This window comes from Sebastes fasciatus, chromosome 8 (genome assembly GCF_043250625.1).
Source record: "Sebastes fasciatus isolate fSebFas1 chromosome 8, fSebFas1.pri, whole genome shotgun sequence".
NCBI classification, from domain to species: domain Eukaryota; kingdom Metazoa; phylum Chordata; class Actinopteri; order Perciformes; family Sebastidae; genus Sebastes; species Sebastes fasciatus.
In genome coordinates this window covers 20,389,778-20,406,589 of record NC_133802.1, presented here as the reverse complement: position 1 = coordinate 20,406,589, position 16,812 = coordinate 20,389,778, and the positions used below count along the sequence as shown (strand labels likewise).

The 16,812-nt window shown below is 38.4% G+C and overlaps 1 protein-coding gene across 3 annotated transcripts; it reads right to left on the bottom strand.

The window, feature by feature from the left end:
* Positions 1-3,431: 3,431 nt before the first annotated feature.
* LOC141772795 (cytochrome P450 3A27-like) lies at positions 3,432-12,610 on the bottom strand. Of its 3 annotated transcripts, XR_012594956.1 has the most exons (14): positions 12,422-12,610; positions 8,736-8,829; positions 8,598-8,650; positions 8,405-8,504; positions 8,171-8,284; positions 7,595-7,683; positions 7,304-7,452; positions 7,084-7,211; positions 6,874-6,952; positions 5,609-5,769; positions 5,295-5,521; positions 5,040-5,202; positions 4,367-4,929; positions 3,432-3,841 (listed from the first exon to the last, which is right to left on the bottom strand). XR_012594956.1 is itself a non-coding variant. In XM_074644207.1 (13 exons), the coding sequence occupies exons 1-13, from the start codon at positions 12,490-12,492 to the stop codon at positions 4,828-4,830; spliced, it is 1,614 nt and encodes a 537-aa protein (XP_074500308.1). In that variant the 5' UTR covers positions 12,493-12,610; the 3' UTR covers positions 3,432-4,827. The 3 variants fall into 3 exon arrangements, 2 of the variants coding, with proteins under 2 accessions (XP_074500308.1, XP_074500310.1); XM_074644207.1 differs by having other exon boundaries at positions 3,432-4,929; positions 8,321-8,504; XM_074644209.1 differs by having other exon boundaries at positions 3,432-4,929.
* Between the last annotated feature and the right edge of the window lie 4,202 nt (positions 12,611-16,812).

The following is a 16,812-nucleotide window of genomic DNA, read 5'->3' as shown; positions in this document are numbered from 1 at the left end:
GTTTTATTGACACAACAAACAACTACTTCTTCATTGTTTTCTTCCATTTACATGCATGTTCTTTTTAAATATCTATATATTGTAATTTGCTTAATGAATTGTATATATGTATATATATAGGTTTATGTTTTTCTTTTGTTCTTTTTTTTCTTTTTATTTATTATTAAATTGACGCGTTGGCAATACTGTTCACCTGACAGTCATGCCAATAAAGCAAATTGAATTGAAATTGAAAAAAATTGATAGATAGATAAATAGATAGATAGATAGATAGATAGATAGATAGATAGATAAATAGATAGATAGATAGATAGATAGATGACATGCTATATATTAGAAAAATGTGCAAGTTACAGTTTTGTTTTAAAATAAAATGAAATGAGGTAGTAAACCTATGTGCAAATTCCACATGTGCAAGCTTATTACAGGACTAAAACAGAGTGGAGTCTGGTTGAGACAGCAACTACAGAGCTGAGATTTCTCTGTTAGACAGAGGTGAGGTCAAACAAACATGTCTTACAACATTTCAGATTACAGTTTAGTGCAGGGGTTCTCAACCCTTTGTAACTTGAGGCCCACTTCTGATTGTTAAAAAATTTCCGAGGACCACCTGCCCAAATAAATGACAAGCTGGGATATAAATATGTGTTATGCCACTGTCATGTGTAATGACCCGCAGAATTATTCAGCTTACCCTAAACCATCACTGCCTGCCATTATGAAAAAAATTCAGGGTCATATTTCCTCACCACACACTTTGGAGCTTTTACTGGTGCAGGGTTGTCTCCAACATCACTGTTTCATTTCAAAAACCACTCCATTTTGTGTCACTGCATCCGAGACATATATCTCTGTAAAGGGGAGACTCGTGGGTACCCACAAAACTCATTTTCATTCAGATATCTGGAGGTCAGGGGTCAAGGGACCCCTTTGAAAATGGTCATTATAGTTTTTCCTCGCCAAAATTTTGCATAAATTTGGAGCGTTATTTAACCTCCTTCATGACCAGCTAGTATGACATGGTTGGTACCAATGGATTCAACAGGTTTTATAGTTTTATAAGATACCAGTATCTTCACCTAGCTTTAACACTGAGCCCGCTACGACCTCTGAAAGACAGAATAGTGGTTGTCAGATTTTGAAAGGTTAATCTAACCATTGGGCAGTACCTCCGCGGCACACTAGGTGGCGCTCTGAGGCCCAACGGTGGGCCCCGGCCCAGTGGTTGAGAATAGCTGGTTTAGTGTATAGTCTACTAGAATTATTAACTCATGGTTTTGCAGCTCGAGGATCAATCAAATCAGTCTAATTTAGTGGAGAATACTGTCACTATGCTTTACTCATGTAGGATTTATATGGTGCATTCATAAGTTAAGGTTTAGTGTAGATGATTTGTGTCCGTTCATGTGCCAGTAATTACTAATTATTGATTAGTTACAAACCTGCCACATTGGAGATCATGATTTAAAATAGGGAAGCAGGTAGTTCTGGTTTTGTCAAACAATATGGGAGTGTGATGTCATGGTGGGATCCAGCCCCTTGAAGGCTGTACAATTAATCAAAATTTTATCGAAATCGCATTAAGGCAGTTTTTGAAATGCAGGATGAGGAGGAAATTGCAATATTTGTTAAAGAAAAATGTGTGTCAAAATACCATTTTAAATTAAATATTGTGGTGCTGCAGAGATGTCCTGGCCTAATGTAATATGTTTTTCACTGAAAATAAGCGTAATGATGTAAAACTTATAATTACTTCTAATATCTCAAATCATATCGCAATTGCAAAATCAGTCAAAAATAATTGCAATTGGATATTTTTTTAAATCGTGCCTACCTTTAAGCAATGTCCTGACATTTAAAACTAGGCCAGTTATTGAGCGTTGGCATTGGATAGTCTAATCTTTGTTCTTTACATATCCTTCTTTTGTTTCTCTGCTACCTCTTTTAGACCCGGGCTTTATTGAAAAGTAAGTCAGAAACCTGATAGACGAGATGTTTTTGATAAAGGATCTGCTCCAAAAGATTTCCACAATAGTGTTCAAGCCTGCATGTCATTCTCACCTCTGTACACGCCAGACTGCTGGTAACTCTGCTTCTACACGTGAGGCTCTGATGAAGACACGGTTCAAAGTTCAGCCTCATATACAGTAGATATTAATATGACCTCTTATACTATTTTGAAGGATAAAGTACTTCAAGTCAACCACCACTTATTGCTAACAGGTTTGATGTGCAATGTGCCAATACTGGTGTTTTTTTCAGTCACGTCATCATGTCTCATCATGTGAGCTTGTGTCTGTGTTTCACTGGTTATGTATTTTTCCAGTACAGCTGATGTAACACATGTAGCACAAACGGCAATGCTCTTCAACCCTTTTGGTGAAAGAAGTATCAAGGTTCTTCAATTAAGTAAAATTAGCAATACAACAATGTAAAAATACACCAGTACAAGTAAAAGTCCTGTGATCAAAATATTACTCGGTTAAAAGTATTATTCTGTAAATGTATGTAAAGCAAGTACTCACGTGCAGAAATTGCCCCTGTGAGTAATTATTAATTATATGATTGGATTATTATTACCAATGCATTATATTTTCATTAATGAAGCATTAATGGGTAACTTAGTAGAAATGTAGCTGTTAAGGTGGGTCTAACTTTAGCTACTTTATATACTGTTGGGTCATTTACACTGTAACATTGCATCATACATTATAAATGGATCCTTTGTATGAACTTTAGCTGTCAAGTAATCGTAGCGGAGTAAAAAGTAGCTATAATATTTACCTTTTAAATGCAGTGGTGGAAGAAGTACTCCGATCATTTACTTAAGTAAATGTACTAATATCACTGTGAAAATATGTTTAACGTTGTGCTAAGTTTAAATAGTTACTTTCCATAACCGCCATTACATTTTCAAACTAAGGACAACTAGTTTGCCTAAAATTACAGATTACTACATTAGATACATCTTAAGGATTGTCAACACCTGCTTCAAAAAGGTGACAAAGGAGCGAGACCACACTGACCGAACTAAATGTGAGAATTTGTATTAGATAAATGAAAAATGAGATTGCAAGAATATCAGTAATGTGTGTAATGCTATGAGTGAAATGTGATGTATGAGAATGTGTACATGCAAAATAAAACAAATGTCAGATGAAAGGCCTGTTCATGTTGTTTCCTGAGCCCGGCCCACTTAGGTGCTCTTTGTGATAAGCTCTCAGCTCCTCCTTCTCTAACTTATGTAATGAGGAGCAAAGAGCACAGCCAACCAGAAAACAATGGCAACATTGAAATGAGCTAAGCTGAATAACTGAGCATATTTAAATTCTCTACCGTCTTTGCAATATAGTTTTTTTATTTGTGATCCATACATTTCAACAGTTATATAGAATTTGATTTGAAAATAAAAGCAAGAACAGTAATAGTGATTTCATTGATTGGTATTCTTTTATATTCAAGATATCAAAGAGATTACAAAAATATAAAAATCAGTTAAAATACATAGAGAAAAGATTAAACTGTATCAGTAAATCTGTAAATTAGAATGACAAAAAACATCACTAGTGGTTTGTTTAGTAGACTCGAGCTTTAGGAGCCAAATTGTTGGCTGGGCTTTACAGTTTTCCTTATTTCCTTATTAGTAGTTGTGTAATGCATATAGTAAATGTTGTTATTGAATTCCTTATTGAAAGTATCCAAGTCTTGCAAGATGTTCTGTCATTTTAAATTGGGTCCTATTCCAACGTATCCTCATACAACGGTATGACATCTTACAAAAAGTTATTCTTAATTTTTTGTGCGTTCTCCTACGAATGTCCAGCAAAACATGTCAATTTCCCTTCATTATGTCACGGCTCTGGCCTTGACTCCAGTAGTTTTCCGGTGTTCTGCTTCCCCTGGGTCTCCCCCTCCCCTGCCTGTCTGTGTGGGTGTGGCAGGGGCGCGGCTTCCTCATCAGGCACCTGGTCTCACTCTCCACTCTGCACTCTGCACCTGTCAACAATCACCTAATCAACCCACAGTACAAGAACACCAGCTTTCCTGCCAGTCCTCGCCAGATTGTTCTGCCTAACAGTTGGTATTCTCTCGGCCGCTCTGTATTATAATTACCAGAGTTATTCTTGTGCTTCTAGTATTAACATTGTGTTCTCCTGTGTTCTGGATTCCAGTGCCAGCCTCCCATCGAGCCATCCTCACGCCGCCTCAGCTCATTCCTCCAGCCACTCCACCCTGCTCAGCAGCCTGCCTGTCCCCTGCCTTCTCCAGCGCCCTCACCACCTTTATTATAATAAATCCACCTGCTTTTCAACCACCATCCAGCTGTGTCTGTGTCTGCATCTGGGTCCTAACCAACAGCCCTCACAGATTACAAGCATACAGTCTTTTCAAAATAAACTTCCGTCTTCACAAAACTATTTGGTTAGGTTTAGGAAAAGATCGTGGTTTGGGTTAAAATAACTACGGAAGTGGCGTCATTTAAGTACGGAAATGACGTGACAAATAAGTCAACATTTGAGTAAAATAACTAAAGAAGTGGCATAACTAAAGTACGGAAGTTACGTGACAAATAAGTCAACATTTGAGTAAAATAACAACAGAAGTGGCGTTACTTAAATACGGAAGTTGAAAGATGAAAGTCCGGTGTTTTTGGACCCATGTATCCACCCACAACACCTCCCTACGCGGCGTTTGTCGCTCTTTAAACTTCCTGGTTCACGTTGATTAAATACAAATTGATTTTGTGTGATATTTTGGGATTACAGTGCATTATTTTTCATAGATATAGCTACTAACAGTGTATGAGAACAGCCTGACTAATCAGAATTAGCTTGAGGGCGGATCGGCAGCGGTTACTCTGGGCTCCAGCTTCAGTTTGATGGGATTCTTGGGTGTGGTAAATCCATCATTTCCTAGCTCCATTGGAATCTAGGAAAACAAGAAATGTATCACAAATGAAGCCCAAACGAAGCTCAAATTCAATCATACATAAAAACTTGTCACTACTTAAAGATCACAAATACTGCAAGTCTTCTCACGTCTGTCTCCTTGCAAGTGACAAAACTGAAGTCCTGAAGGATCTCCACAATGACCAGCTTCATCATCAAGACAGCAAACCGCATGCCAATACAGTTCCTTGGCCCTGCTCCAAACGGTAGGAAGGCGTAGGGATCGATGTTGTCTTTGTTCTCTTTGCTGAACCTAACAAAAAAAACATGAACAAATATCTTTTGATTAGCCAAATAGCTAAGTTTGGGGTAAAGTCTGACCGTAGCCTGCCTTTAATCCAGTACCTTTCAGGTTTGAAGGCCTCAGGCTCAGGCCACAAAGCAGGGGCGCGATGGAGAGTGTAAACTGGCACCATGACGACAGTTCCTTTAGGGATGGTCACACCGTTAATGTCCACTGAAGACTTTGATATTCTCTCCAATCGGTTAGCAATCGGGTACAGCCTCATGGACTCATTCAGCACCATGTCCAGGTATTCCATCTGCATCAGGGCTTCATAGGTTGGCCGACCCTGGAGAATAAAGTCGCTATAAGCTGCTTGCACAGAATCAGATGCTGATAAAAACGAAAAATGTCAGTAAAAAAATACTCAAGTAACCTTTTCTGGGAAAGTTTCATCAATCTCCTCTTGCAGGGTCTTTTGGGTGTGAGGGTTGGTTGCCAGGCAGTAGGATACAAATCCCAGTGTGCTGCTACTGGTTTCATAGCCAGCAAAGATGAATATCATGGCCTGAGACAGGATCTCATTATCAGTCAGTCCTGTAACACAAACACATGGGGATTTAAACTATTATCACTGTTATGATAATAGTCAAAGCAATAGCCCCTAACTTTGCGGTCTAGAAAGGCTCATAATGCATTCAATTCAGTCAACATGAACCTTTCTAATGTCTGACTGAACGATTATTGTCACTGGTCTTACACTCTGATTTTACTAGAAGATGGTGACTGTACTGGAAACAATGTCAAAGCTCTGAATAAATATGAAGCTTTTTTACAGTATGTAGCATTTCGGGGAATGTATTAACAGAAATGGAATATAATATTCATTACTATGTTTTCAATAGTGTATAATCACCTGAAACTAAGAATTGTTGTTTTCGTTAGCTTAGGGAAGTGGATGGGACTAACAAAAACATCTTCATTGAGGAGACCACTGTTCGCGTCTCGTGCATTAAGTTTCACTTTCATGTTCCCATCAGCTGTTAGTTTGTGTCCCGTGTTCACAATGTTCAGTTTCATTTTCACTTTACAAACGTTTTAAGCCCTACCATGTTGTTTTTTGATAAATCATACGAAGTGGTTTTGCTGCCTAAACCGAAAGTGAAGCCAAGGGGCGTGACAAAACGGCGGTATATGACTAGTTGGGGTGAGAACGTGTTATATTATGATAAGAATGGCCTCTGAGAGAGGCGAATGGCATTACCATGGTTTTTACCACAGTCTTGGAAAGGGAGGAGTGAGCGGAGGGGGACTCTGTTGGTTGCAATCTGCAACCACACCACTAGATGCCACTAAATCCTACACAATGAACTTTTAAAACTACTTTATCTAGATAAAAATAATAACTCCTTATAGTTTTGCTGATTGGCCCATTTAATCTCATTCTTTGTTTGACTTAACTGCTGTTGACCAACAAAAATACCCTCCTGCTTCCTTGCAAACGCCGATTTTTACTTGTCAGTGATGCACAGTAAGCAAAATATCACCTACAACACACGTTGTGAAAACATTCAACTTGAGCACAAGGAAAAGTAATTCTTAAGGAAGAAAGTGACCCTTGATATCTTGAAATTGACCCATCAGTCACGATTCCGGAAGAAATCATGAACTCTAATCCCTCCATCTGGTTTCTCTCTCTACCTTTGTAGGAGCTCTTATCCTCTTTGTTGTCATTTGACGTCTGAGCGTCCACCATCAACTGCATGAAGTCCACTCGGCTCTACAAGACAAAAACAAGGGGATCCTACTTTGACTTTCCAGAGAAGGGAAAAGTTATGAACACAAAATATGAAAAACAATGTCCATCAGCCAACATCAATCCATTGTAGCTATACACTGTATCCACATTACCTTGTGCTCATTCTTATGCCGGTCTGATTTGATCGTCTTTAGAAAGTTGTAGAAGAAAGTCAACACTTCAGCAGGGAAGAATGACACATCCATCTTCTCAAAAAGTGGCGCCAAGAATGGAAACAGAACTGGAATGAACAAGAATTGAAAAGATATAGTTGATTCAGGCCCAAAGGGGTCAAGTCAGACTTTAGATTGTACAGCATAATGTTTGACGTACCCACAAGCACAAGCAGGGGATTCAGGAAGTTGAACTTGACCATTTTCTTAATGTTTGCTACGAAAGGATCAGAGGGATGGTTGATGGAATCAATGTCCACGCTGAAGGCACTGCTGGTCACGACATCCATACTGTAAGGTCCAAACACTCTGCAAAAAAAGGCAAACATGTAATGTAGGAACAAAAAAAAAAAAACATCCAAATGTTTGTGTTAAAAAATGTGTTTCCTATTTATTGAACAGCACAAAGAGTCTGTGTCCAAATCTCATCACAAACAAAAACATGACTTACTCTTTAACTTCTATGACTTCATCTGCCTCTACTTTCTTGTGAAGGCTCTTGATCAGATTACTTGAGTGCTGCAACATTATCGTGTACATCTGCACAAAAAGTAAATAACAAAACCTTAAATTATTCAATATTTCCATACTGGAATCATGGACCAACTGGTTTCAGTGCACACGTGAATAATGCAACAAAATAACAAACTAGGACTGTCAAAATTGACACGATAATAAGCTGTTGTTTCCTGTTGGGCTGCAGTTTGCCATGTTATGATTTGAGCATATGTTTAATGCAGTACCTGTGAGGGTTTCTGGACAATATTTGTCATTGTTTTGAGTTGTTAATTGATTTCCAATAATAAATATATACATACATTTGCATAAAGCAGCATATTTGTCCTCTCCCATGTTGATAAGAGTATTAAATACTTGACAAATCTCCCTTTAAGGTACATTTTTAACAGATACAAAAACGTCAAATTAATTTGCGATTCATCACAATTAAGTACGGACAATCATGCCATTAATCACGATTAAATATTTATATTATCGATTGACAGCCCTAAAAAATATGATTTTTAACCTCTTTCAGGCGTCCGCTGGTGAATGACGGAGAGAGTACACTGCGAATCCTCTTCCATTCCTCATCTTCTACTACTGATACAGCGTCACGTAATGGTCCGTTTAGGCCCAGATCCTAAACACACACACACACACACACACACACACACACACACACACACACACAAACACAGGGAATACCTTCTTTACATTGTATTCTTTGATTATTATAGTATTCACTTGTTTTTTTACTTACCCGTCTGTTGGTGAAGACAGAATAACACTCCTTAACCAAGATGGTTTTGATCATAGCTGTGTCCATTATGCCCAGTAAAGGCTGCCTGCCATCGTAACACCTTATAATGCAACAGCAGATATTGTGGCGAGTCAGTCAGTTGCAGCCTGGAGCATAGCAGGAGAAATGTATATATTCTTGCACACACACTCACCCCCACATATTTCCATATTTCTGATAGCATTCTGTGTCGAAATTGTGGATGCCCTATAGGAATAAAAGGAGTGAGAAAGCTATCAGCTATCAAAGTGTCACCTTAGATCACTGCACTTATTTGGAAAATGCGTCTCACCCTTCTGTACTCCAAAAATGTCCCAATAAAGGGCATAGGTTTGGGTCCAGGGATGCCTAATTTCTTGAAAAAGCCATAAGGAGCGTATCCATATCTGAGGATTAAAAGCAGGATTAGAAAACAGAGACCAAAATCCATCTGTTATTACAGAAGTCTATTAATCTAACCTTCTTTTGTGAAATCCCTCCAGACTTTATTTCTGTCATGCTTTGTCTTTGAATAGATCTTCTTTTATATTGCCTACTGTTTTCATCATTAGTGAAAGGAAAGTTTAAATAAACAGATTTTTGATAAAGAATGTGGACTTGTAGTGCAATTATTGCATGTTTGTTATACAAAGACGAGGATTGTATCTGTCGTACTGTAATAATAAATCCACTGGGACATTATCCAGTGAGCCTATTATTCAATTTTACTGTATCAACTTTATTCAAATTTGTGTTTTTATTAACTTGAATCAATTTTTTTGGCTTGTGCTCTTCATTTTATTGCCTCAACAGTAAAGAGTAATAGTAAACAGTAGAGTCTAAACATTCAATCCCATCAGAAAACAATAAAATGATACAACTGCCTGGTTGTAAATCGGCCTTTTTATGATATATTATACAGCCCTTATGCCATTTTACCTCAATGAGTATCCACTTTATCTGTTATGAGTCATGTTGTGCCTCATATTCCCTCAAATGTTCACAGAAGTGCGCCTAATGTCAGTCGGCTATCGCTTGAATGCGCTGCAGCTTTTTAGTAGCTTTGCATGGAGAGCGGGTGTCCCTTCTCCAGTAATCATAAGTTGGTACACCAAAAACATTGATCCCCTGTAGGCTTGAGAGGTGGCTGTTAAAAGTAAGCATCCTTTATGTAGAAAGCAGCTGGCACCAGCTATAAAACCTTCTCAAACCACAAAACAGTCTCGCTACATAATCACGGCTGTTGTGTTTGATGGGGCATACTGGCCACAGCATAAAGAGCAGCTTTGAAAAGTTTTTGTGGGTAATATCATACTTTTTTTTGTACCAAAATAATCTGGTCACCTTTAGCATATAAGAAGTGGACGTAGTCCCCGTGACGTCACCCATCGGTTTGTGGACTACAGTTTTGAAGCTTCGAATTCTGCATTTTGGCCGTCGCCATCTTGATTTTTTGCAACCAGAGGTGACACAAGAAGGTGGAGCTACTGTAAATATAACAGAACGCTGAATAAAACGTTTTTAGGCGAATGTCATAGCAGGAAAAGCACAGGTGTAATTAATTTAGTTAACGATAGCTTGGTTCCAATGAGGTGTCCCAATAGTCCAGGACTTCTGAAACTCAATGAAATGCAGCCACCGTTAATGATATTAATTACACCTGTGTTTTTCCTGCCGTGGCACATCCAAGTGAAAAGGGTCTCTTTACATTGAATGCAATGCATTTATTATGTTGTTCTGTGCTTGACTCACACAGGTGGTTTTAATTATGTTGGCTGATTAGACCTCTAATCCTGCTGAGATGGAGCTTTTCCTGTTAAGTGGGAACAATTATAGCATTATAATCTTTTTATTACAGCTTTATAATCCTTGTTAGTACAAGGAGCCTGGTGCTATCACGTAATTGCCATCATAACAGAATAAGTAAAAGCACCTGTGTGGGTGTGCACGGCCTTTACATTCAGATTACTAAAAAACAACTTTTAACAACCATCTTTCAAGCTTATGAGGGGTGTGACAGAAAACGATTTGTGGTAGAGTTTCACTTTAAAATAGACTTAACTAGTAAGTAGCCAATGTTTTCATTACAGCCTTAAATAAATCATAAAATAAATACCCATTTATTTTATATTCCTAGTAGCTACATACAGTATACATGTATTTGGTAAAGGACTAGCTGGTTTATCCAAAGCCCCTTGCTACACCCACACAAGTGTTTTCTTGTATTTTGACCTCTTCTCAGGACGATGTGGGATTGTGAAGACTGACTGACATCTCCCTTTCTTTCCTGTCTATTTTGCCGCACCTGTTAGGGTGGAACAACATACTTTTGCCATTAAACCTTTTCACAGCAGACATTTTGGCATGTCATAGCAGCATAAACACAGGTGTAACTAAAATTAATTATGATTAATACCATGATTAATGTTATTAACTACACCTGCGTGTTACCGGTTTACCCTGCAATATCATGTATGCTATTGCATGGCCTATTGATACACAGAGTTTGGTCACCTCAGTAACTGTATTTCTAGTGATAGCCTAGTGTGATACCTAGCAGCCTACTATAACATTAATTACATTATTTAAGGTAAATTAACTCTAAACTGGATTAATATTATATTCTGTATATATTATGTAGATCTTATTGTTGAAAAAGCCGCAACTGTACCTTTAGTCCAGTAAAATCCTCATGTGTGTTGTCATAATAACCTGATAATATCCTAATAGATATCACCAAGAAACTTCCCCAGTTGATGACTTATATTAAGACAATTATTTTTGCATTACAAGATTTCTTAAATTTTATGTTTAAATATGCAAATGAAGCATTATCTTATTAAATAATACACCAATTTTCATACATTTCCAGAACAAAAATCTGAACAATGCATAAAGCCAGGTTCAAAATGTTTGTTTCATTTTGTTGACATATTAAGAGTGAAAGGTGTTTACAGAGGGAATCTCTGATATGTCTTTGTATCACTCCATGAATCAGAAAATACTGTCAACGGAGATAAAGATTTTTTTTTTGCCATGTTTATAGGAATAAAATGTTCTATAAATCAGGCTATGAATGATACATGAACAAACCCCTCTGTAAAAACCTTCAGAATATAAATTAGATAGGAATGAAACTGGAAAGCTCATTTTGAGAAAAAAAGCCTTTATAGTAGTAGTAGTAGTAGTAGTTGTAGTAGTAGTAGTAAGCAAGGAGTAGTAGTCATTTATTTTGGCCTTTATTATCACTTTTCCGTAAGGAATGCACATAATAAAGAATAAGCATTAAATCAAATAGGAAAAAAACAAAGTTTTGACCCAAAAGGTGTAGGCTGAAGTTTAAGCATATTATACCCTTTTTACTTATTATTCTTTCAATTAAATTCCATACATTTTTAAGACACTAAACAGGTACATAAAGTAAAACATTTGAACTAATAGATTATCACCATGAAACTTCCTCACTTGATAACTTATATTAAGGCAATATTTTTTTTTATATTATATTACTAAGTTTTCTGAAATGTTATGTTTAACTATGCAAATGAAGCCTTTTGTTGGGTTTATGATAAATCAGCAAATAGACAAATTGTTGTAAAATAATCACCTAAATGTGTATTTGGGATGTTTTGTTTTCCACTATAGTCTGAAAGAAGACATATTTAATGGAAGAAAAATTGCTCCAAATCTTAAAAAATTGACCAGTGCATGAAAAACAATATGTTTGCCTTAAGCTATAGCTTCATGGTGGTCTCGCTGTGTGGACGAGTGGACAGTTTCCACATTAGTTTGTTTAGGAAGAAACAGGAAGTAGCTACAATCACATCTATTCACTTGTCCCATGACATTAGCTCCAGTTTTCTACTGCGTAACAACTCAACCTGACTGCGATTTCACTTCCACAATAAAACAAAACAAAGTGTTTTATGTGTTTGGCATCGTTTGCAAACTTTGCGTTTTAAAAGCCAGAGATAAACAACACCACATAAGGCTACTTACACTGCGACCAGAGTGATGAAAATCACTATCAAAGTCCAGGTCTCGATGGAAAAGTCCGGGAGAAACCGCATCTTTGCTCAGTTGCTCACACACCGCCGTCGACTGACTGACTGGACACGGTCACTTTTCACTGTTAATAAGACAGTTAAGGGTTAAATGAAGCTGCTGCTACCGGAGGCGGTCCTGTCCCAGAGGCGGAAAACATGCTCGTTATGTAACCTCATATATCTCGCTCATCAGGGACCATTCACCTACTGAGCTACGTAACCTGCAAACACTCTGCGGCAGTGTTTCTAAAGGATTTAAAGGTCCCATATTATAAAAAAAAGTGCGATTTTCAAGTTTTTGTTTTATTATAAAGCAGATTTAAGTGCTATGTAAATACTGGTAAACTATCAAAACGCCCAATATACAGATAAATACACCAAGCCTGTATTCACAAATTGTACGTTTGAAACAAGCCGTTAGGATTTCTGTCCATTTGTGATGTCACAAATATACAATATTTAGACCATTACACGGTTCTAAATGTAAACATTCTAAATGTGTCCCAGTTTATTTCCTGTTTAGTGTATGTTAATAACATCTGCTGACAGGAAGTAAATATGGATCCAAACTGTTTCCTGGCAACGCAATTCCGTTGCAATTCCGTTGAAATGTACTAAAACGGAGCGTTTCAGACAGAGGGTAAATATAGGTATATTCAGGCAGACAGTATGAGGAAAATAAAGTGTTTTTTTAACATTACATGCATGTAAACGTGCTCTAATAGAAACACAAAATACAAGTATGAACCTGAAAATGAGCATAATATGGGACCTTTAAATAGTCCCGACAGAATAGTATCCTTGTGGTGATACGCTTGCTTCATTTTCATCAGGAGGTGAAAAATTAATAGTATTTATAATTATTTTAGGAGCTAATGCATAATTAATCATGCTAAAATTCTAAAAGCATGCCCAATTAGACGTACAGTAAGTAGAAGATCTATTTCACCAGTTAAGACCAGAGAAACAAGGGATTGTGTAGAGCCACAGTGGGATAAACTGCACAATCAGTTGCCACAATCAGAGTGTTTCACATTCTGGTATAAGATCATGTAGAAACCCTCCATGTGTCCACATCCAACTTTGACTGAATAATAATTATTTTATTCAGGTCAGGTCAAATGGTAGTATAACCTATTGACGTACAGCAGCACTGTATACTGCAAGGAGAGCAGTGAAAATAAACGATGATGAAAGACAGAGCAAGTTATCAAGTATCCTCTCCAGAGATTCCTGTCTGCATGACATGAAATATATATCGCTTACTGCAGGTCTTTTCCACCCTTTCTCATTTTGACCTGTCATAGCACAGGTGGAACTAATAGGATGGCTCAGATTTCAAGTGTCCCAGTAAGCCATGACAGTGTGACAGTGAGCCAGCATGCACACTACCAGGGCGCTGAAACTGAAGCAGTTAAATGGAGTTCAATCATTATTATACACCTGTGCTTTTCTGACTGTGTCAAAATGTCTTCCATGTCAAAAGGCTTTTGAAACACCAACAAATCCAAAACCTAAACAAACTTAAACCGTCTTAAAGACGCTAAAAGCAAAAGTGGAATAATTTCTATTGCCTCCGCACGGCTCTCAACATGGTAACAGCTGAGCCGGCCAAGCCACCAGGCAGAGCGGCAGGCTTTGAAGCAAATTTTGGTAGTGGCCAAACCGTGGTACTACAACTTCCGTGTCTTTCACATGATGCCATTGGGCCCAAAAATACTTTTTCCCATAGACTTACATTGAGAAATGTTTTTTGGCGTAAATTTCCCAGTACTACCCAGTAATAAAAACACCCAGTACGAACACTTGAATAGCCCTTATTAAATCATTAGATCCTAAAAGTTGTAAAATGCACTAATAGCCGAATCCAGAATTATTTCCCTTCCTCCGTTCATGTAAATGAGACCCAGACCGAGGCTGGACCGAGGCCTGGGAGGCGGAGTTAAAGGAAACGCTACTGTGCCTGCTCTATGGGCCCAATGGATGCGGAAGATCGCCAGATGATCCGGGTACTTTATCACTTGGCGGTCGAGCCATTTTGGCTTCATGCGCCACTGAGCAACTCCCATAGGAATGTACGGGAGCCCGCCTCCAACGCTGTATCCAGGTCTCTTTATACATCCATGGAGCCGTCGGCTCATAGGTAACAGTGCTAACAGTGAAAATAACGGCAACACTGCTGACGAAGCTAACAGTGTTAACCTGGTGGGGAACTGCAGGGTGGGAGCTACGCTTCCGTGAGGGCGCCGCCAGTCGGTCGGGAAGACAAACATGCACTAAAAGCATGCGACCTGGCTTCAGAGCGACTTCATTCTCTGCTCAGGTAGACATTAATCCTCTATATCTCGTATAGAGCACCTTTAAAATCCATCACAAGTTACAGAGGCCAGACATTAATTACGTATCAAGTAAATCATCCTATGCTTTATAGAAGCAGGCCTGACTGAGCTTAAGGGTGCCTTAGGAAAATTCCAAAACTGGTGACAAATGAATATAATAGAGCATAAATTAATAATATTGCTTTTATCTGGATTTTCACCTTTTACCCAACCTGCCGAGCCCTGTAAGCATTGTCTTCCACAGGGCACAGATGTACCTGTGTTTCACAGTCCTGCTAATCAGAGCAAAAGTCAGAGGATAATAACTGCTGAGTCACCTTTAGTCATCTACTGTATGTCACTTTATGCCTACACCATGATGACTACATGGGCAAAGGTTGTAAGGAAAATTCCTTAGTTGAGTTACTTAATTTTGTATTTCTGTAACAGCTCTATTTAAATCAAACTAGGACAAGAACTGCTATGTAAAGACGGGAGAGAACCACTGACAAAGTTACTTCCCACTGACTGTTTGCAAATAGACTAAAGTGGGCCTAACAGGAACATTATATACAAACTCTGGACATGTTACAAACTACAGTCTTCACATGGATGTTACTTACTTAGTCCTTGTTGCGCCTGGTGGCACATAGGGCAAGGACTAAGGATCTCCACTCAACTCTGTTGTTTGCTTTCTTCTCAATGTTGTTCCAGCTGTTCCCTCTCGTCTTCATTTCTCCTTCGATGGTTCGCCTCCAGGTTGTTTTGGGCCTCCCTCTTTTGCGTTTCCCCTCTGGTGTCCAACGCAATGCCACTTTTGTCATGTCATCAGATGGTTCCCTTAATACATGTACCTAGCCATCTCCATCTTCTTCTTATCAATATTGTTTCAATGTCCAAGCACCCTGTTGTTTTGTGTAGTTCATGGTTTGTAATCTTCCTATAGGCCACAATATCCTCATGATCTTTCTGAGGCGGGTATTGTGAAAGCTGGAAAGCTTGCCTATGTCTCTTTCAGTCCTTCTCCAGCCCTCAGCACCACATAGAAGGACAGAGAGTACACAGCTGTTGTATAACTTTATCTTGGTGTTTAATAGTTATATGTGTTGACTTCCAGATGTTTCCAAGTCTTAGAAATGCTGTCCTTGCTTTTCCTAATCTGGCCATAATGTTACCCGGCTTCCGAGGTATGTGAAAGATGACGTACATGTCAGTTGTTGTTCTTTTATGTTGAGGGGCATGACTTCTGTTTTCTTGATCTTAATCTTAAATGCCAGCATGCTTGCATTTTTCTGTAGTCTAGATGTTTTGTCTTGCATGTGACTCGGTAGATGTGATAGGAGAGCGAGGTCGTCAGCATAGTCTAAGTCCTCTAAATTGGAAAAGAGGGTCCATCTGATGCCAGTCTTTGAGTTGTTTAGGGTTGTTCGCATTACCCAGTCCACAGCGACGACATTGCACACCCTTGTCTCACTCCTGATTTAACAAGGAAGCTGGTGTCATTTGTGCATCCTACTATGCATCTGAAGTCAGTGTAGAACACTTTCACAAGTGATACTATCTTTGCTGGTATTCCATAATGTCTGAGAATTTTCCAAAGACTGTCCCTGTGGAGGCTATCAAATGCCTTTATCAAAATCAATGAAGTTGATGATGAGTTGTCTCTGCCATTCTGTACATTGCTCGATGATTCATTCAATTCAATTCATTCTTAATACAAAAATATGGTCATTGCAGCCTTTCCCTTTCCTAAATCCTACCTGTTCTTTCCTTAGTATGTTGTCCACTGCTGTTTTCATTCTGTTCATCAATATTTTGCAGAATATTTTGCTTGCGATGGAAAGTAATGTAATTCCCCTCCAGTTGTTACAATCTGTTAGGTCTCCTTTCTTGGGTAGCTTGATGATGGTTCCTTCTTTATTTGGGATGGTCTCATTTTGCTATATCTTCTCACAACAATGGATGTAGAATGTTAACCGCAAGGGTTGGGTCGGTTTTAAATAGTTCTGCTGATAATTGGTCATTT